The 21,457-nt window shown below is 37.4% G+C and overlaps 2 protein-coding genes across 2 annotated transcripts; both read left to right on the top strand.

Annotated features, from left to right (window-relative positions):
• Positions 1 to 5,462: 5,462 nt before the first annotated feature.
• Positions 5,463 to 9,085, top strand: LOC137716310 (probable F-box protein At2g36090). The gene is made up of 2 exons (XM_068455749.1): positions 5,463 to 5,949; positions 7,865 to 9,085. Exons 1-2 carry the CDS (start codon positions 5,945 to 5,947, stop codon positions 8,997 to 8,999), a joined length of 1,140 nt encoding a protein of 379 aa, XP_068311850.1. The 5' UTR covers positions 5,463 to 5,944; the 3' UTR covers positions 9,000 to 9,085.
• Positions 9,086 to 14,376: 5,291 nt separating this feature from the next.
• On the top strand, positions 14,377 to 18,119 carry LOC137716431 (protein trichome birefringence-like 10). The gene is made up of 4 exons (XM_068455888.1): positions 14,377 to 15,144; positions 16,218 to 16,607; positions 16,829 to 16,987; positions 17,230 to 18,119. The coding sequence occupies exons 1-4, from the start codon at positions 14,732 to 14,734 to the stop codon at positions 17,567 to 17,569; spliced, it is 1,302 nt and encodes a 433-aa protein (XP_068311989.1). The 5' UTR covers positions 14,377 to 14,731; the 3' UTR covers positions 17,570 to 18,119.
• Positions 18,120 to 21,457: the final 3,338 nt, after the last annotated feature.

Here is a 21,457-nt window from a genome sequence, read left to right as displayed (position 1 = left end):
TCCAATTTTAATTTTATTATTAAATCCAATTTTAAGTTTTTTTCTAATTTCATTTTAATAAATAATGAATATTTTAAAATATTTTTAACTGGAAACTAACAGAAGTGAGTAAGATTGCTCAGCCCCTGCATATAGTATCGATGATTTGATACAGATCTTAGAACTTTTTCCTTCATATGTTTACCAATATTAATGTAGTATAAACCATTAAATGGAAAACATTATCGCCCGTTACTATGTATCGTTCATGCAATTTGCGTTTAGAGTATCTTCAAACCAACTAAAGACTTGTGTTACTAAACCAAATGATCATGTCCGAATACATTGATCATGTAAGAAAAATAATTTTTCCCTCCAAATTCGAGAATTTGTCTGCAAGTAAATAAGAAACACAAAAATGTCGGTCAAATTTTCCAATGAGTTCATCAACAACACCCATTCTTTTCCTTCTCTCTCTTCCTCCTCTTATCCTTGAGAAGAATAGGAATCACCATACTTCAACATGGCTCCACACTATCCTCCCGTCAACCCTGCTTCACATCGGCCTCTCATCCAAGCCCATATATGAAAACACTGCTTTTAATTGGTTTAATCGTGGCCACCGCACCTAAATTTTCTTATTATTTCCTTGATTATAAAGAATTGACGATGTGATGCGATGAGACACACAACGACTCTTATTAATTGAACTTTGATGTAGACACATAATGACACTTATTAATTGGCTTATACAAAGGAAAATATTACTTTTAAACGATGTTCTATGGTAATTTACACTATAATAATAACAACAAAGTCATATTTTCACTAAGTGGTGTTGTATTTGTATGGTTCTTATAACACTAATGCGATCGATTTTGCGCCAAGTCTTTTAGCTCTAAGTATTTTATGTTTTTTCTTAGAATCTGTTTCTAAGTCTTTCTCAGTCTTCTCTGCCCCTTTTACCCTAAGTATGTGCCACATAATCGTAATACACTAAGACCTACTCCAACTGTGACATCCCACATCGTCCAGGGGAGTGATCCTTATATGTATATTCACATCCTTACCTAGCACGAGGCCTTTTGGGAGCTCACTGGCTTCGGGTTCTTGGGAACTCCGAAGTTAAGCGAGTAGCGCGCGAGAGCACTCCCAAGATGGGTGACCCATCAGGAAGTTCTCGTGTGAGTTCCCAGAAACAAAACCGTGAGGGCATGGTCGGGGCCCAAAGCGGACAATATTGTGCTACGGTGGTGGAGTGGGCCCTGGAAGTGGTCCCCTCCGGGCAGGGATGTGACAATTTGGTATCAAAGCTTAACCCTGGCCGTGGTGTGCCGACGAGGACGTCGGGCCCCTAAGGGGGGTGGATTGTGACATCCCACATCGCCCAAGGGAGTGATCCTTATATGTATATTCTCATCCCTACCTAGCACGAGGCCTTTTGGGAGCTCAATGGTTTCGGGTTCCATGAGAACTCCGAAGTTAAGTGAGTAGTGCGCGAGAGCACTCCTAGGATGGGTGACCCATCGGGAAATTCTCGTGTGAGTTCCCAGAAACAAAACCGTGAAGGCGTGGTCGGGGCCCAAAGCAGACAATATCGTGCTACGGTGGTGGAGTGGGCCCGGGAAGTGGTCCCCTCCGGGCGGGGATGTGACAATTTGGTATCAAAGCTTAACCCTGGTCGTGGTGTGCCGACGAGGACGTCGGGCCCCTAAGGGGGGTGGATTGTGACATCCCACATCGCCCAAGGGAGTGATCCTTGTATGTATATTCTCATCCCTACCTAGCACGAGGCCTTTTGGGAGCTCAATGGCTTCGGGTTCCATGGGAACTCCGAAGTTAAGCGAGTAGTGCGCGAGAGCACTCCCAGGATGGGTGACCCATTGGGAAATTCTCGTGTGAGTTCCCAGAAACAAAACCGTGAGGGCGTGGTCGGGGCCCAAAGCAGACAATATCGTGCTACGGTGGTGGAGCGGGCCCGGGAAATGGTCTCTCTCAGGCCGGGATGTGACAATTTGCTTTCTGGGAACTCACACGAGAACTTCCCGATGGGTCACCCATCCTGGGAGTGCTCTCGCGTGCTACTCGCTTAACTTCGGAGTTCCCATGGAACCCGAAGCCATTGAGCTCCCAAAATGCCTCGTGCTAGGTAGGGATGAGAATATACATACAAGGATCACTCCCCTGGGCGATGTAGGATGTCACAATCCACCCCACCCTTAGGGGCCCGACGTCCTCGTCGGCACACCACGGCCGGGGTTAGGCTTTGATACCAAATTGTCACATCCCGGCCCCGAGCGGATCACTTCCCAGGCCCGCTCCACCACCATAACACGATATTGTCCGCTTTGGGCTTACCATTCCCTCACGGTTTTGTTTTTGGGAACTCACGAGCAACTTCCCAGTAGGTCACCCATCATGGGATTGCTTTAGCCTCCTTCTCGCTTAACTTCGGAGTTCCCATGGAACCTGAAGCCAGTGAGCTCCCAAAAGGCCTTGTGCTAGGTAGGGATGAGAATATACATATAAGGATCACTCCCCTGGGTGATGTGGGATGTCACAATCCACCCCCCTTAGGGGCCCGACGTCCTCGTCGGCACACCACCGCCAAGGTTAGGCTCTGATACCAAATTGTCACATCCCGGCCCGGGGGGGGATGACCACTTCCCGGGCCCCCTCCACCACCGTAGCACGATATTGTCCGCTTTGAGCCCCGACCACACCCTCACGGTTTTGTTTCTGGGAACTCACACGAGAACTTCATGATGGGTCACCCATCCTGGGAGTGCTCTCGCGCGTTACTCGCTTAACTTCGGAGTTCCCATGGAACCCGAAGCCAGTGAGCTCCCAAAAGGCCTCGTGCTAGGTAGAGATGAGAATATACATATAAGGATCACTCCCCTAGGCGATGTGGGATGTCACACCAACCCTTGTAATAAAACTCAAAATTTAAGTTTTAAACCTATTTTAACTTGCTCCCTTGGGCAAACTTAGAGCATAATTCCATCTGAGATAGTGGTTTACGCTCCCATATATGCGTATTTCTTTTAGTTTTTTATATTTATAAATTCATTGAATTTAATGGTTAAAATCTAATATGAACAAATCCAATGGTAAAAAAAGAAGAAGATCTAACAGTCCAAATTTGAATCCAACGACTAAATTAATTAAAAAAACAATTCGTTCATGTGTTTCATATTTTTTTCATAGTGTTCCACGATTTTCATGGCGTTCGTTTAGTGATTTTTTAATATTTATCAAAACCTAAATATTTTTTGGTTAAAATGTTCATAAAATTAAATTAGGATAGTCAACTTATTTTTTATAAAGTAAAGAAAAAAATTATTCTAAATTCATTCTTTAATAATTTCGGAATAAAAATTTAACCCATAAGACCAACTCCAATGGTGGGCTCTAAGCCAAATTACCCTCCAAATTTACCCCCCAAACCCACTCCAACCCAAAGGGAAATTTTGGGCTAAATGCTAAATGCTAAACCAAAGCCAAATTCTCCCCAAAATTTAGCCCAGAAATCGGAGTGGACTCCACCCAATATTTATCAGAATTTAAATTTTTTTGATTAAAATGTTTATAAAATTAATTTACAATGGTCTACATATTTATTTATTTTAAAAAAAAATAATTTAACAAAAAAAAATAGCCTAAGTTCATTCTTTAATAATCCCGAGCTAAAATTTTAGGCTAGAACGGTTGGAGCAGAAAAATTATTTTTGGGCTAAAAAATTTGGCTTTTAGCCCAACCATTGGAGATGATCTAAGAGGAATAAAAATTTAACCCATAAGACTTAGAGTAGAAAAACTATTTCTAGGTTAAAACCTAAATTTTTGAGTTAAAACCAAGGGTTGAAGATGACCTGAAGGAAGGAAAATAGTCTTTGTGACCGACAACGTGGTTTGAGTCGTAGAAATAGTCTCTTTGTCAATGAAGAGTAAAGTTGCGAACGATAAACGTTTTTCTCCTAATCATCGCAAAGCAAAAAGTCTTGTTAGCTTGAAGTTGGCCTCCAATAAAATTATAACAATAGTCTCATATGTCGATACATTTGTCAATATTATGCCATTGTATAAATGGAGGAAGAGGTGGATTGAAAAGCGGTAAAAACCATTTCTATGGAGAATAAAACCTCGATAGCAACCCTTCACCCTGGTGTTGTTGGGGATGGGGCAGTGGTGCATGGTTCCCTGGTGGCTCACTCTCCATCCTTCATTTTACTCTTTTCCAATTTTAATTTTATTATTAAATCCAATTTTAAGTTTTTCTAATTTCATTTTATTAAATAATGAATATTTTAAAAATATTTTTAACTGGAAACTAATTAACGGAAGTGAGTAAGATTGCTCAGCCCCTGCATATAGTATTTGATACATATCTTAGAACTTTTTCCTTCATATGTTTACCAATGTTAATGTAGTATAAATCATTAAATGAAAAACATTATCACCTGTTACTTTACATCGTTCATGCAATTTGCGTTCAAAGTGTCTTCAAACCAAGTAAAGACTTATGTTACTAAACCAAATGACTATGTCCGAATACATTGATATAGATCAATGTAAGAGAAATAATTTTTTCCTCCAAATTCGAGAATTTGTCCCCAAGTAAATAAAAAACACAAAAATGTCGATCAAATTTTCCAATGAGTTCGCCAACGACACCCATTCTTTTCCATCTGTCTCTTCCTTCTCTTATCCTTGAGAAGAATAGGAATCACCATACTTTACCGGCTTTGGTGTCAACGTTGGCACCGAACATGGCTCCGCACTATCCTTCCGTCAACCCTACTTCACATCGGCCTCTCATCCAAGTTCGTAATAGAGAAATAAGAATGGAAGTGTTATTGACATTTCAAAAATCTCATTATACACTCCTCACAAGTGTATTTTCCTTTCTAAATATAAAAATTTAGAATGCAGAATGTGAATTTTAGGGTGCCAACAATAATTTCCAATAAAAAATAGAAAAAGAAGAACATCAATGGTCGACAGAGCTTCAAATGCATTCACCCAAAAAAATGGAGAGGTGCCCTAGTGGAAACAAACATTCCCCTCTGATTTCCCTGATGGTGGCTATGGCCATCAGATTTTAATTTTTCTAAATTCTTTTTATTTATTTAATGACAAAGTTGTTTCGATAATTAACTCCATTTATAATGCACATTAACCTCATTTATCTAACAATGTATTCGAATGGGCGTTACTACCTATTTAGTATGAAATCACTGGTTTAAATTCACATTAACAGTACACAGCAAATTGATAAAGTTTAAGCCCATATATTTAAGTCGTTCCCCTCGAGAAATTCTTCAATATGCTAAAAATACAGCTTGATACATCAAATGTCATAATATAATTATTATTATTTTTTTAAATATCCAATCATTTTTTTTTAACACTTAATATTTCAAACCATCTTCTAATCATACTAAAAGATATTTTATACATCAGACCGTCTTTTCGCCATGCTGAAAAATCCCTCCAATCCATACACGAGAAGGTTAGAAGTAGGTATAAATGAAGGTATGGTTGGTCCAATTAATTCGTTTGATGAGTTGGCAATAATACTTGAGCGGTTTATGAATAAGACTGGATCGCATCCACAGGAGAGACAAGGTAGAGAGAGAGAGAGAGAGAGAGAGAGAGAGAGAGAGACCCAGGCAAAATCCTATATCTTGTAGTTTCGTGCCAAACGTAATAGAAGGAAAAGGCACAGTTCACCGGTAACCTTCCACCAAAGACATATTGGAAATTGGAAGTAGAAGGAAAGTGACCAACAAACCTGTTCGATTTGATTATTAAGATATCGTCGTATTCTGCCATCTGGGTTCCTCAAAGGTTCCGCAAAGGTTTCTGAATTTCTGTCATCGGAAACCTCAAACACTCAAAGGTCGAATCTTTGATCATGTTTGGAGCTTGTTTGTTGTTCGTGTGAGTTCATGGCTGATCAATGAGGTTAGTAAAACAAAACCCAGTTCCTCTTTTTCTTTGTTTCTTAATGTTGATTATGCAAATGATTAGTTTCTGGTTTGTGTGATTAAGGTTTGATCTTGGTTTGTTTGATTAAGGTTTTGTTCTTGTTTATGTGGGAATTTGTTTGTTGTTCGTGTTTTTTATTTGGGTTAATTTGTAATTTGGTGTTTTTTTTTTTTTATATTTTCAATGTGTTTTTCCTCTGCAAGTTGGTGCCCATGTCCATCTAATTTTTTGTTTGTTTATTTTTCTGTTGCTGGTGGATTTTCGTACATCAAAGTTTGTAATTTTCTGTTTTTTAGGGTGTATTAGATTGGAATATTATTTATTTGTTTTGAAGAGACAACAAATGGAAGGACCAGAAAATGGTGATTTGGCGATAACATGTTGTTTTATTTTACCTAACTTGGTACTCTGTCTGAAGGACCAGAGCTGTTTTCTTGCCCCTCAAAATTTCCACTTTAGTGTTTAAAATATCGATATGCAAATTTATGGAAATATCGATGGACATATCGATATAAATTGCTTTCAATGGAAATTATAGAAATTTGTAATGGGGCAGGTATATCAACACATCCAAATTTAGTCGAAATTAGAGAAATTTCTCAAAAAAAAATTCAAAAGTTCGAAATTTGCAATGGGTTCCGACAAAATTTCTATAGTGAATCGGTGAGTATCATTGATATTCATTGATTTCCTTATATTTCACTGATATAGGGTGAAGTTTGCATTTCAACCCCCCCTCCATGTCAATCCTTGATTTTTCAGATATTTCGATAGAAATATCGACAATTTTGTAAATATTTTAAACACTGCTTTTAATTGGATTTGGTCTTTACTAGTTGTAGTACTTGATCATATATGTCGCAAATGTTGGCGTACTGCATTGGCTAGAGCGGATTTACTCCCCCTCTTCACCTGAGTTCGAATCCCCCTTCCCGCAGTATAGATTAGTTCAAAGTAAAATATCGTATGTATCAAATAGATGAAGTACATGTCTCATGCGTCGGAGATATGATCAAATGTGATGTATGGCTATCCATGTTGTTATTGATTTCTCCTTATATTTTGGGTCATGAATTTTAAAGCTAAAGAACAGAATGTTCTTGGGTTACATCTTGTTCCAAATTTTAATTTATTGCAACGGATCATGTTTGTGAGAGCGAGTGTGCATCTTTAGAGGTGTTGGTGGTGAGGAAGTGATACTAATTGTTGTATATTCAGTTATACACTCATCATATCCTATTCAGATATGAATGTTACATTTGATTGTTCATTCCCTAAAATCCCGAATTCCCAATTTGTGATGTTCCGCGACTTTATGGCTTCACCTTATCACGCAACACTGACTCATTCAATCTGCAAGTATTTTGGTCCTCCTCTCTTGTTTTTGTACGTGTTTTTTTTCACGGAAAAAGTATAATTTGATAGTGGTTTTTACTTCACTTTTGAAAGTCAAGAGCGATGGCTGGATCGGTTTTCATAGGGGATTTCGTATTTGTGATTCGATTAGATTTTTGGATTTGTTGGTAGATTTTCTGTTTTCTTTCCTACTTATTCTTTACTTCTCTCTGTTTTTTCGGAAGGACTTCAGTTACAACCAGACTGTTCCTTATAGAAACCCTGTTATCGGTCCGTTCCCGTGTCAGTGGTTGATTAGCTCTTGTTGCTTTCCGTAACTAAAGTCTGTGAAAACTCTAGGTGAAGCAGATTGTCAAGTAGTTCCATGGTATGATATTCTTGAATAAAATGTTTTGCCCCTTCATTTGATGGCAATTGGTGATGTAACTTGTCTTAGTATTTTGTGATTATTCTTAATGTCATATAAACTTTATTCTGCGGTTATCGCGAGAGCTCTTGTTGAATTTAACATTTGCATTGTTTCCGTGATGATCAGAGATCTATTGCAAATGTCAGTTGCACAGGTCGAGAATATGGCATCTTTGAACACAGACCTTTTCTACGATATATTGAAGCGTCTTGATGGACCAACTTTGGCTAGTGCAGCATGCGCCTGTGCAGCATTCTGTTCCATCTCAAAGGAAGAAAGATTGTGGGAAAATGTGTGCTCTTCTATGTGGCCTTCCACTAATCGGGAAGACGTCAAGAGTTTGATACTATCCATTGGTGGATTCCGAAAGTTCTATGCAGATTGTTTTCCCCTTATTGTAAACAAGGAAGTTTCCGAGTATCAATGGAATGACTACCTCGAGTATCCTGAAGAATGGACTGAGGCTGAATACTATGGTGACATGGATGAATTCGAAAGTATTTCACCATCGGATTTTGTTTCTCTCGTGGACATTAGGTACAAGGACAAAATAATCTGCTCAAAAGTTCTTTGGGGCATTCCGAATGCAAATGGCTTCAATGGTTGGTTTTACAACTGCCCTTTTCGGATCGATCTTCTTACTTATGCAGATAGAGATGATGACAACGACGGTGAAGTTTTCCTCTCTGCTGCTAACGGTCTACCACCGATCACATCTATGGAGACAGAAAGGAAGGATGGGAAGTTATGGAGGGGGCTGCGAGATGGACTCCGGCTTAGTTGGATTGTTGTAAATAGAAAAATAAAGCAAGCTGCTAATCTTGCGAGCTGGTGCCCTCTCGGCGGTCAAAGACATTGGCCAACGGACAAGGATTTCGTGATTCGCTTTGGATCCATTCTTCCCGCCAGAGACATCCTTCCGTGTCAAGTAGTAGAATGCATCCTCAGTATGAAGTTCAGAGTGATTTGCACCGAAGGCGAAGGTGTTCAGACAACCCTCAAGTTAACGGAACTAAGCATGCAGTTGGAAGACATGGAAGGCTCCCACGTCAACGGAAGAAACAGTTTGCTTATTCTCAAGGAAGCGCTGAGCTGCCGGCGGAGCAAAAACTACAGCGAAGTTCTCGAGTCGTGTCACTTGTACTCGAAAGTACAGAACGAGCTGAAAGAGGAGAAGATGAGGAATGAGAGCCGGTTAGATAGGCTCTGTATCTTGAGCGGCATTGCCGCGTTCATGTCCTTCTGTTACTATGTTTTGTGACATGTTTAACTGAAACTGCTGTAACAAAACATTCCACGTTCGTACTCTTCAGGTGAACAATTTTCCGTTTGTGGGGCAATTTTCAATTTTTCGGGTCCCCATATATATATATATATATTTTTTTTTTTTTCAGTTTAGTCGGTTAGTTTTCAATTTAAATAATAATAATTACTTAATAATTCAGGTGCAAGTTACAATTGTTAAGATGGAAGCTCCATCTCTTCGAGAAATTTTTAGTTATGACGGAAACACAAGATCACGTGTTTTAATAGGAATTGTGGGAAATTTTATTTTTTAAGTTATTAACTTTTTAGGACACATATTCACTATTTGTTTAGTGACATGTGATGTACCATCCCGTTTACCGGTTACACTGAAAAAACTAAACTTATTTGACCCCCTTAATCTTCGGTACACACTCATCTTTAATTATAGTTATCTAATTGAATAATTAAAAATAAAATGAATAAGATTAAGGCAAATCGCCTTCACTCTCGAGGTTAAGTACCTGCCTCTTGGTGTCCAATACTCAATGATCGGAGAAGGAGTGGGAGGCGAAGAGAGAGAAGATGGTTGCTTAGTTGTCAACGACGTTTGTTTTCTTACAAATCTTTATGCTGGTACACCTTCGAAACAAGAGACTAAAGACCTTTCCGGAGACGCTTTAAGAAAAGACCATGTAAGAGAGAAAAAATGTGTTTATTATTTCACATGAAATAATAACACTAAATATCGAACTAAGTGGCGAATTTGTGTAATTGTAATCAAATTCTTGTTTTTACTTTTAAAAAGGGAATGTAAAGTGCCATAAATTAATTATGCAAAACTACATTCTTTAGGTGGTTAAGCAAAAAAAAAAAAAAAAAAAGGCTGGATGATTTAGGGCTTGTTTTTTTTTTTTTTTTTTTTTAAACTAATGAGTAAGGAGTATTTTAGCTACATTCATCGTTTTTGAAAATATAAATTGTAATCAAGTTAAATACCAAACAATACCTTAATTTATTTGGGTTGATCCCAAATTTCAGAAATGTGGGGGTATTAAAGCAAATGAACTATTTTGTCAATCTCACTCAGATCATTCAATGCCACATCTCTATCTTTTGTTTTCAGCTTTGTTCTTATCTACTATTTATTTTTAATTTTTATTTCAATCAAAATGTCATATTATTTCCTTTTCAAATTGTCATTTTAATTTGTGAGCGTCCTTTTTCATCATTGCCCTTATTTGTCAATTTAAGAAAAAAGACAGGTCCATTGACTATTATTGATAAAAAAAAATGGTGCCTTGACAGTAAGAAAATCACATGAACAAAAAGTCGTCATTCGTGTTTCATCGTGGCCACCGCACCTAACTTATTTTTATTATTTCCATAATTTTAAAGAATTGACAATGTGATGGATTTAGACACACGACTCTTATTAATTGAACTTTGATTTAGAAACATAATGACTCTTATTAATTGGTTTATACAAAGGAAAGTATTAATTTTACAAACAATATTCTATGCTAATCTATACTACAATAATAACAATAAAGTCTTATCTCACTAAGTGATGTCGTGTTTGTATGGTTCCTATAACGCTAATAGGCTCGGTTTTGCACCAAGTCATTTAGCTCTAAGTTTTTCATGTTTTTTTTCTTTGAATCTTTTTCCAAGTCTTCCTCAATCTTCTCTGCCACTTTTACCCTAAGTATGTGCCACATAATCGCAACACACTAAGACCTACTTCAACCCTTGGAGTAAAACTCAAATTTTAAGTTTTAAACTTACTTCAACTTGCTCTAACCCTTGGGCCAATTATGAGTTTTAATCCAAAACTCATTTTTGGGGCAAACTTAGAGCAGAATTCCCTCTGAGTTAGTGGTATGGCTCACCATATATGCATATTTCTTTTAGTTTTATATTTATAAATTTATTGAATTCAACGGTTAAAATACAATATGAACAAATCCAACTGTAAAAAAAATAAAAGATCTAACGGTCCAAATTTGAATCCAACGACTAAATTAATTAAAAAAATTCTTTCATGTGTATCATATTTTTTTCATAGTGTTCCACGAGTTTCTTGGTGTCGATTGAGTATTTTTTTAATATTTATCGGAATCTAAATATTTTTAGGTTAAAATGTTCATAAAATTAAATTAGGATAGTCAACTGTATTTTTTTTAAGTTACTTTAAGGGAAAAAAAAAATCCTAAATTCATTATTTAATAATATATGAATAAAAATTTAACCCATAAGAATTAGAGCAGTAAAACTATTTCTGGGTTAAAACATAAATTTTATGGGTTAAAACCAAGGGTCGAAGATGGTCTAAAAGAAGGAAAATTGTAATGCCCCAGTCCCGAAATATTTATTTTCGGGAAATAATTTCAATGATAGGCCCAATTCAATTCTCTTGTTTGATTGATTATCAGTACACTTTTTTGGAGCCATGAGATGTGCCACGTGTGTGGCTGTGATTGGAGAGAAAAATAAATGATGGATGGTTGTGATTAAAAGAAAAGAATAGAAAGGAGGAAAAGGAGGAAGGAATTGGGGAGAGGGTGACCAATGGGGAGAGAGAATCGGGAGGAGAAAGAAAAGAATAGAAAGGAGGAAAAGGAGGAAGGAATTGGGGAGAGGGTAACCAATGAAGAGAGAGAATCCTGACCAATGGGGAGAGAGAATCGGGAGGAGAAAGAAAAGAATAGAAAGGAGAAAAAGGAGGAAGGAATTGGGGAGAGGGTGACCAATGGGGAGAGAGAATCGGGAGGAGAAAGGAGAGAAAAGAGAAACGGAGGATCGGGACCCGGGTTTTGGTGACCCGACTCGGTCGGCACCCATACATGTTTCCGGTGGGTTTTCACCCCTTTTTCCAGTGAATTACATTAAACAACCACTTGGAAACCCCTCTATGACCTTCCCTCTTCCTATTACATCCCAAAATATAGGGATTTGAACTTTAAATCAGGAGAAACCGCACGATGGGGTGTGGTGGGTGTGTGTTCGAATCAACTAAATCTGAAGCAAACTACATCCATCTCCACCACCATTAGACTCCCCTTGAGGTCTGGAACAAATCCCAAACAATGGTAGGGGCAGCGGAGCACCGGAGGTGATGTTTTGAGGCCACCTATTTATAAGGTTTCTGACGGGTTCGAGGCAAATTGGAGCCTTTACAGGCCAAATTGAACTTGGCCTCAAGTATAAAGTTTGCTCTACTATTCGGGATATTCATTTTTGTAATTTTTGAGAATTTTTAGAAATAGTTGAATTTTCCGGTAAGCCGGGGCGGCCGACTGCCACCCACGGCGGCTCATGGCCAGGGAGCCGACATTGTGTTTTTATGCGAATTTCGTTATTCTAGTTATGCTTTTGAGACTTAACTGCTAAGGTTTGAATATTAATACGATTGCGGTATATGTGGATTAAATGAATATATTCGGATTTGGTTTGAATTTTGGAAATGTGAACTACGAATGACTTGATCCCTGTTTAGGGTACGTAGGCAGTCTAATGAGATGTTAGATGCAGCCATACAATAAGTGAGATTAAATAAATGGGACATAGCTTTGATTGAGGAATTGAACTAAGTAAGGATTTTGGAATTTTATTATAAAAGGAAATCTTATGTTTTGTATATATAAATTCTCGATATAAATTGTGTGAACTTTTAATAAATTTAAGCAAGAAATTATGTAATTATGGTAATTGGACAATTGAGTTTGATCTCTTGTTGGGAAATAGAGTGAATATGAAGGTATTGGTGTTAAAGTAAAAATATAAACGTACATTTTGCTAAGTAAGTTTGGTGGATACTTATGTGAGTAGTTAGGAATTTTTTTTTTAATTAAAGAATAAAGTGTACTGATAATAAATCAAACAAGAGAATTGAATTGGGCCTATCATTGGAATTATTTCTCGAAAATAAATATTTCGGGACCGGGGCATTACAAAAATAGTTTAAACCCAAAATGCAATTAGTTGAAGAAGAGCCCCAACTTGATTTTAGTAGATTGCAAATTACAATGAATAAATTTTAGGCTTAAATATCAAAATTGTAACATCTCACATCGCCCAGGGGAGTGATCCTTAAATGTATATTCCCATCCCTACCTAGCACGAGGCCTTTTGGGAGCTCACTGGCTTCGGGCTCCATCGGAACTCCTAAGTTAAGCGAGATGGGGGCTAGAACACTCCCATGATGGGTGACCCACTGGGAAGTTCTCGTGTGAGTTCCCAGAAACAAAACCGTAAGGGCGTGGTTGGGACCCAAAACGGACAATATCGTGCTACGGTGGTGGAGCGGGCCCGGGAAGTGATCCGTCCTGGGCCAGGATGTGACAAAAATGGTCCCCGTGTTATAGTTATATGGCCAATCTACTCCCCGTGTTTTCAATTTGGTTAATTTAGTCCTCGTGTTTGTCTATGTTAACCAATTAAGAACATTTCATTCAATCTCTTTTAAAAACTTCATAAGAAAAATCATATGAGAAATAATTACCCTTTCTCTTTACTGAAAAATGCAAATCAATAAGAATAACACATATAAGAAATAAAACTTCCAACTTGAAAAATAATTAAGGTTGTGACATAGAAAAGAAAGGGGGTAATGTTAGGGAGGAAGTTGGAGAGTTGGAAAAGTTATACGTTATAAGTTTATTTCATTTTAAATCAAATAGATTATAATTTTATAAATAATAATTTATAAAAAAATTTTACAGATGGAAATGTCCTTAAGAGATGAATACAAAGATCAAATTGGCCAAATTGAAAACACAGATACTAAATTGATCCAATAACTCAAATACATGGACCATTTTAACATTTAAGCCTAAATTTTAAGGAAAACTAATGAAAATGACTTGAAAACTTTGAGTTTTAATGATAATGACAAAATAAAGGATAAAGTAAATAGTACTATGTTTGACTTTTTAGTGTAAAAATGTGGTTTTTCGTTAAAGTGAACAATATCGTATGTTTTTCGTTAAAACTCCCTAAATTTTATGCATCTGAAATACAAAGACAAAATGAATTATTTTTGCTCACCACTTTTAAGTGATGTGATGCTCCTCATTTATTACTATTAGATAAATTTAAATTTCGAAATTTATACACTACATACAATCTCAAAATTTAAAATAAATAAAATAAAAACATTTGAGGATGGTGAGTAAATGAAACAAAATTGAAATTGTGAGGATTATTGCGAGTATAAATAACGTGTGTTGTCCTAAATTTAATTATTTTAAGCTACAGAATCGAAAAGAAAATTTAATTTACCCACCTATTACCAAGACTCTGAACTCTGAAACCAATCAATTAAAGAAAAGCATGAATGTTTTCAAATTCTTGAGTCGAGCATTTCTGCTTCTTACTTGTCAACCCATCTCTCTCTCTCTCGCTCTCTCTCTCTCTCTCTCTGTGAACCAACTGGTAAAAAACCACCGCCGAAACGCTTTAATCCTCCCATTTTTCTGCAGCAAACACAAACGAACAACCCTGATGTGATATTTGGAAGAAAACCCAATTCGAAAAATGTCTTCTTTTAGCCACTAATGCTTACTTTCTCTCTCAGACCCCACGTCTTCCTTTCTCACTCTAGAAGTCTAAACCGCCCATCTTTTAAGAGCAACTCCACCCTAAAGACTTTGTGCCAGCACCCAGCGAATTTATCCCTTTGTTTTTGGACCATTTCTCCAACCCCCACAACTCCCACGAACTCTCAATGCTTCATTCTTCAAACAAATGGCGAATAACAATCCCGCGTCTCCACACCAAACAGAGGAAAGCACAATGACCCACTTGGAGTTCTTCAAGAAACTCAAACGCTCCAACCCTCTTGAACCCTCTCTGGGGATTCTTGGGTTCTTCTTGGTCGCTTTTTTCTTCGTTAGCTGCTTCTACTTGGATCACCGTAAAGTTTACAGTCGGATTCTGGGGTTGCCGTCAAAGGGGAATGGACTGCTGGGATTTCTTGAGGAAGGCGGTAACGGCTGTGACGTGTTTGATGGGAATTGGGTTTGGGATGAGAGCTATCCGTTGTACGAGTCTCAGAATTGTAGCCTTTTAGATGAAGGGTTTAGATGTTCTGAGAATGGCCGGCCTGATAATTTCTACACCAAGTGGCGTTGGCAGCCCAAGGGTTGCACCTTGCCCAGGTACTAGTACTACTCGACCATTCTGTTTATTTCTTACTTCGTATCCATTTTACGAAAATTTGAGTAGTTTAGAATATCGCCTTGTCAAAAAATAAAGAAAGAAAAATGATTATCATGTTTGTATTGGTTTGGTGTTGTTTAGATACGGGTTCAGTGCTAGTAGGGAAGTAAGCTTCCTGAATTTATTGGCAACCTAATTGAAATTTAGTTTATTAATTAGGTGAACAGATAAAGTTTTACCAGTAACTGGAATTTAATTTATTCATCTGTTGTTGTAATGAACAGATATTGTAATTAATCGAGTGATATTGTTAACCGATATTGTAATTAATCGAGTGATAGTGTAATGAACAGATATTGTTAACAGATATTGTAATTAATCGAGTGATATTGTTAACCGATATTGTAATTAATCGAGTGATAGTGTAATGAACAGATATTGTTAACAGATATTGTAATTAATCGAGTGATAAAGTTTTCCGTCTTTTGTTTGCTTTTTGTATTGTTAACCGAGTGATATTGTAATTAATCTAATCCAAACTACGGGGAGATGATTCGAACTTCGGTTGGTTCCATTCTTAATGATGTCCTTGTTATTTTCTGTGTGAATGATTTTAAGTTTTTGTGGAGGTTGGTGGGTGTACCTTTTTTGTGGATTAGCTGCTCACCCGTGACCCTTTATTGCCTTTTGGCTTTATCAATTCTTTCAGTGTTTGTATATTTTTAGTTCAAACAGCTCGAGTAGCGAGAAAGTTCTCTGTTTGCCCTTTTGTTTTGGTTGTTTTGTCCTTTGGTTTCATCATATGCTTTTTCAATCTGGAGGTTTTGTTTTCGTCTGATTACAAGTTAAGTGAGTCCGAAAAGATAACATTAGACAATTTCGTCTATAAATCGTGAATTTTCATCATAATTACAACGATAATCGGTAGTGGTACATTTGAGTGATCTTTAGTACTTATGATGATAATGATGATGGTACACCGAATACTCTCTAGTTGAGTACATTTGAGTGATCTTTAGTAGTTAGATTGGACAAGATCTTATATTCGGTTTATCTCTTGTCTTAAGAACAGATTCGATGCAGGGAAGATGTTGGAGAAGCTTCGGAACCGGCGTGTTGTATTTGTTGGTGATTCAATTGGAAGGAACCAATGGGAGTCTCTTCTCTGTATGCTCTCCTCTGCGGTTCCTAACAAGACTTCAATCTATGAGGTGAATGGGAATCCAATCACAAAGCATTCAGGGTTCTTGATATTCAAGTTTGAGGACTTCAACTGCACTGTGGAATACTACAGAGCACCATTTCTAGTCTTTCAGGGCCACCCTCCTGCTGGCGCTCCAGAAAAGGTGAAGATAACCTTAAGGGTGGATCAACTGGAAAGGACTTCCAGGCAGTGGAGAGATGCAGATGTGCTGATTCTCAATGCGGGGCATTGGTGGAGTTATGAGAAGACCATACGAGAGTAAATCCTGATAACTTTCTCTTACAACTTTTTTGTTAGTTTTCATAACATTTCTTGTTACACAAACTTTGAAACTCTAAGAGGTGGAAAGTTTACAACGAATTTGTGATTTAAACTTTTAATTATTTGGTTGAATAAGGATTCATAATTGTCATGGAGAAAAGTGTGTGCCTATGATTTATCGGATCATGTCTGATTTTTGGAATTTCATGACTTGTCAGTGGTTGCTACTTCCAAGAAGGAGAGGAGGTGAAGATGAATATGACTGTCGAAACAGCATTTCGTAGGTCGTTAGATACTGTGATCGATTGGATTGGCAATGAAGTGAACATGAGCAAGTCTTATGTTCTCTTTCGAACTTATGCTCCCGTGCATTTCAGGTTTGCTCCATCATTTTGTTGGCAGTCTCATTGATACATCAATTTTGGCCTTCAGTTTGGCTTTGCACTTTAGAGGTTCTTTGTGTTTTTTCATTTGCTTGTATCGGCTTTAGCATCAGAACATATACCAATACCGTATACGTTTGCACATTTTCACTTCATGTGTTCAGGGAAAATGTTGCTTTTGGTTTTTACCGCATATGTATAACTTAACACTAATCAATAGGTTGTGGATGTAACAGTGGCGGTGATTGGAATACGGGTGGTGGTTGTCAGTTGGAGAACCTACCTGGATTAAATTTGTTGTCCAATTCATCCGAAAGTGTTTACAAGACTATCTTTGATCTCATATCAGAGCGTTCAAATGAGTCACATGTTAGGAAACTGGATTTGCTCAATGTGACGAACATGTCTCTGTGGAGAAAAGATGGTCATGCCTCTCTATACTATCTAGGGCCTGAGACTGGACCAGCCTCCGTCCACCATCAAGACTGCAGCCACTGGTGCCTCCCAGGTGTGCCTGATTCATGGAACGAGCTTCTGTATGCACTCTTCCTTAAACGGGAATCCATTCGCGCATGAAACTCAACCAAATCTTTGTAGTTTACATTGTGAATAGTTATTAAAAACTTCCTGGAAAAAACCGGAACATTTTGTTGGCCACAATCACCGGAAGAAGTCTGGCATGTAAAGGTAAGAGTTGGGTGGTACTGTTAGCATCTTCATTTTTCTCGAGCATTAGACGGGTTTTGCTTAACGAGCGGAAATTAGAACGAGAGATTACTGGAGGTTTGCTATGCTAACATGTAAAGCTGGGATTCATTGGTTGGTGAGAATTCAAGTCATTTTGGAGGCTTTTGTTGGATAATTTTTTGCAGTAGATTCGTCATCTCTGGACCCGAAGGACGGAAGTTGGTTTACGGAGCATGCTAAACTTCAAGGATGCAAGTAGAAAGAGATGATGAGGCAAGCTTGATACTGGTTATACATGTACACATGGTTTTACTTATATTCACAGAATGTAATTACACAAGTTTTTATTGCCCTGGATATTGCAGGGGTTTCGTTGTATCTAAAGTCAATGAAAGAGATTTTACTTCGACTCTAGCGTTAATTTGAGTCGTGTTCATATGCTTTCTGGGAAAAATATGCATAAATAGACCGGTTACAGAATACAAAATAGAATCGGAACATTGAACGGACTATAACTTGTATATAAATAATGGTGGAGTCTCTTTTATTTGATTTTCAACTATTAATAAACGGTTTCTTCTACATGGATTTTTTGTTTTCAAAGAAGCGCTTCTAACTAGGTTTGATAGAAACACGTAAAATGCGTTTGGAGTACAAAACAACATTTCTTGAAGAAGCGACTAGGGTGAAATTTTGATAAAAAGTTTTAACGTCTCCCTTTTACAGAAAACGCTTATGAGCAAAAATATTCCCTACGAGTTCAAATCTCAAGCGGCTTCTCACGTGTGATTTCCAAAATAAAAATACTCGCACGTGTTTGCAAATCAAATCAGTTTGCGCCCAAGCGCGCCATTCTTCTACTTCTGCCTCTTTAAGTCTCTAAACCTTAAAAATGGCAGCTTCGAAAACCCGGCTGTATCGACAATCATTCGGTCGCTTCAACCACCATAAAATTCGATCGCCCGGTCCCGTTTATCATCAATCTTTTGTTTTTCGAAGAAATGGCTAATAGCACTGCAACTCCACACTGGACACAGACGAAAAACTAATCCACTCGTAGTTCTTCAAGAAGTTCAAATGCTTCAACCCTCTGGAACCTTCTCTGGGAATTCTTGGCTTCTTCTTGGTCACTGTCATTTTCCTTAGCTGATTCTCCTACTTGGATTAACCTACAGTTATCAGCGGGATTTGCTCTCGTGGGGTTGTCTTGCTGGGGGGATTGCATGGCTCATCATTACCGTTATCATCATCGAGTGGGAAAGTACTGCCAGGATTTCTTGACGAAGGAAGCGATGCATGTGACGTGTTTGATGGGAATTGGGTTTGGGGTGAGAACTATCCTTTGTAGGAGTTCCAAAATTGCTCTTTTATAGATGGAGGCTTGACAAATGGAATAGAGGAAGACTTGGAAAAATACTTTAAGAAAAAAACATAGAATCCTTGAAGCTAACGGAAATCTTGACGCAAAACCGATGATAATTGACCGTTACGAGTATGTATGAAATAAAATCATGATAGACAAGATAAAATAGTAAGTATGATTGTACTATTTATTTTTAATTATAATAGTATGATTAAATATACAAGATATGAAATAATACAGCTCTAAGTATAGCAATAAACATGAATAAATAAGAATATGCATGGTTTTTTGTTGTAGTGCTAAGTTTTCATAACAGTTGAGACTTTAAGCTTTGAAAGAAATAGAGAGAGAGGAAAATGAAGCTTAGGAATGAAGGAATCACAACAAATTTTCATTACTTGATATTTTGCTAGAAGCTTTACATTGTATTTATATAGCATCCATATCCTTTGACTATTACAATAATACCCTTCCTAACTAACTTCAACTAATCACCAAATTCTAACAACCAACACTCACTAACAACTCTAACCAATTGAGTGATGACAAGTGTAACCAATAGACAATAGACATGTGTCTATTGGTTAATAAGTTTGAGAAATTTTTGATCACAAATTTGGAAACTTGGATTGGATAGGTACATTCCATTTGTCATCCAAAAATTTTGGACATTTTCGAAATTGAAAATGTTTGGACTGCTCGAAACGGAAAATTTCAATTCGGATTGAAATTTTTAATCCAACTTGCACCCCTTCCCGCACCAAATGCCTTGAAAAGAATTGAGAGAGATAGAAAACAGAGGGAGAGAGAAAGATGAGAGAAGGGGAGAGAGAGAATTTGTAGAGGCTACTCTTGCGAAGAAGAAGACTCCCTTGTTAATTGGGTCTGTTTTAGAGTAAAGTAAGTTGATGGGAAAAAATAGCATAGTGTTATCAACACACCTATTTTTACTTTTCACATTCATTTTCAATTTTTGGCTGTCTGATCGAATGAATGAAAGAAGTTCAACAGCAAAAATTAATAAGGGTGTGTGAGAGGTAAAAATAGATGTGTGAATAGCACCATTTACTTCTTAAATTCATGTTGGTTTTTGAAAGATGTTTTGGTTGGCGAAAATCCGTTCTGGCTATATTTCTGACCTGCTACTAAGACATATGCAACTGCCGGTTTCTTGACGGAATAAATGTACCTAAAAAAGAACGAAAAAATGGTGTCTTTATTTGTAGGACTCTACCAATCAGTGCACTGATATATATCTTCACGTCCAACTACCACAAACGCAATAATGCAGTCTCCAAAAGGTAAGAAAAGACTGAATCATGAAAAGCTAGCTATCCCATTCATTCATCACAATAGGAAGATTTTTAGTACACACTGAAATTAGATAATGTTATTGCAGCAGCAGCATTTAGTGGCTAGTGGAAATCAAACTTATTGAACAGACAGTTTAGTTAGCTAATGCAATCTTTGATTAGGCTGATCCGTCAGTACGTAAATGGGTAGTGCTTATACCTTACTGCACAACCAACAAGAACTGCTGACCGTCCATCGCATTTTGACACGTACCTTGGCTAACAGAAAAAGGATCACCAGCTGTGTACAATCCTCCGTTGCATAGAAGACTTGTCACGTTTTTGTCTGGAGTGCTTCCGACCACACTGCAAAAGGAAAACCCTACGAGTCCGATTAGGGTTAGGGTTACTGCAATTTTCATGAGATGAATGCCCATTTTTTTCTCTGTTTCTTCTTGTTGTGATGCCTCTTGATCTTAACAGACTTGGAAGTGTTTCAACTTTGGAATATTCTTTTTATGGATTTTCTTAATCTTGATCACTATAATTATATGTTTCTCCGTCAGCATCCATATTTGTATACTGTTATTTGTCCTACTTGATTGGTCTTATGTTTGATTATCCTGTTGTTTGCTTATATATGTGTCTTCTTCTAACAGAAATATTTGCTTCTGAAAACTGAATTTTTATAAGATCATGACATTATTTAAGACATGAGTATTGATGCCGGGATAGAGTGGTCATAATCCTATAATCTTATTTGGCCTGCAGCTTTGTTAAGGGACCTTGGTAGAGAATAGAGATTAAGCCAAACCTATTAATCTATCCCATATTTTGTATATGTTTTTCTGTGGTGTGAGTGATGATGAAATCTAAGTTGGGAGAAAATTTACTGCGCGTGTGGCTGTTCTATACGGCAGCACACTCACAAGGTTTGAAATCTCACAATGAGTAATCCTTAACCATTTCTCTCTTGGTGAGACTATAAAATGTTTTAGTAATTTATTTTCAATAACAAGGAATGATTTAAAATCCAAAGGTTAAGCATACTTTGACAACTTTAGGCAAGGCAAAATTTAGTCACCCTTTCTTCACTTTACAAACCTGATTATATATGAGCCC

Source organism: Pyrus communis, chromosome 14, assembly GCF_963583255.1.
Source record: "Pyrus communis chromosome 14, drPyrComm1.1, whole genome shotgun sequence".
NCBI classification, from domain to species: Eukaryota; Viridiplantae; Streptophyta; class Magnoliopsida; order Rosales; family Rosaceae; genus Pyrus; species Pyrus communis.
This window is presented reverse-complemented; position numbering and strand designations above follow the sequence as displayed.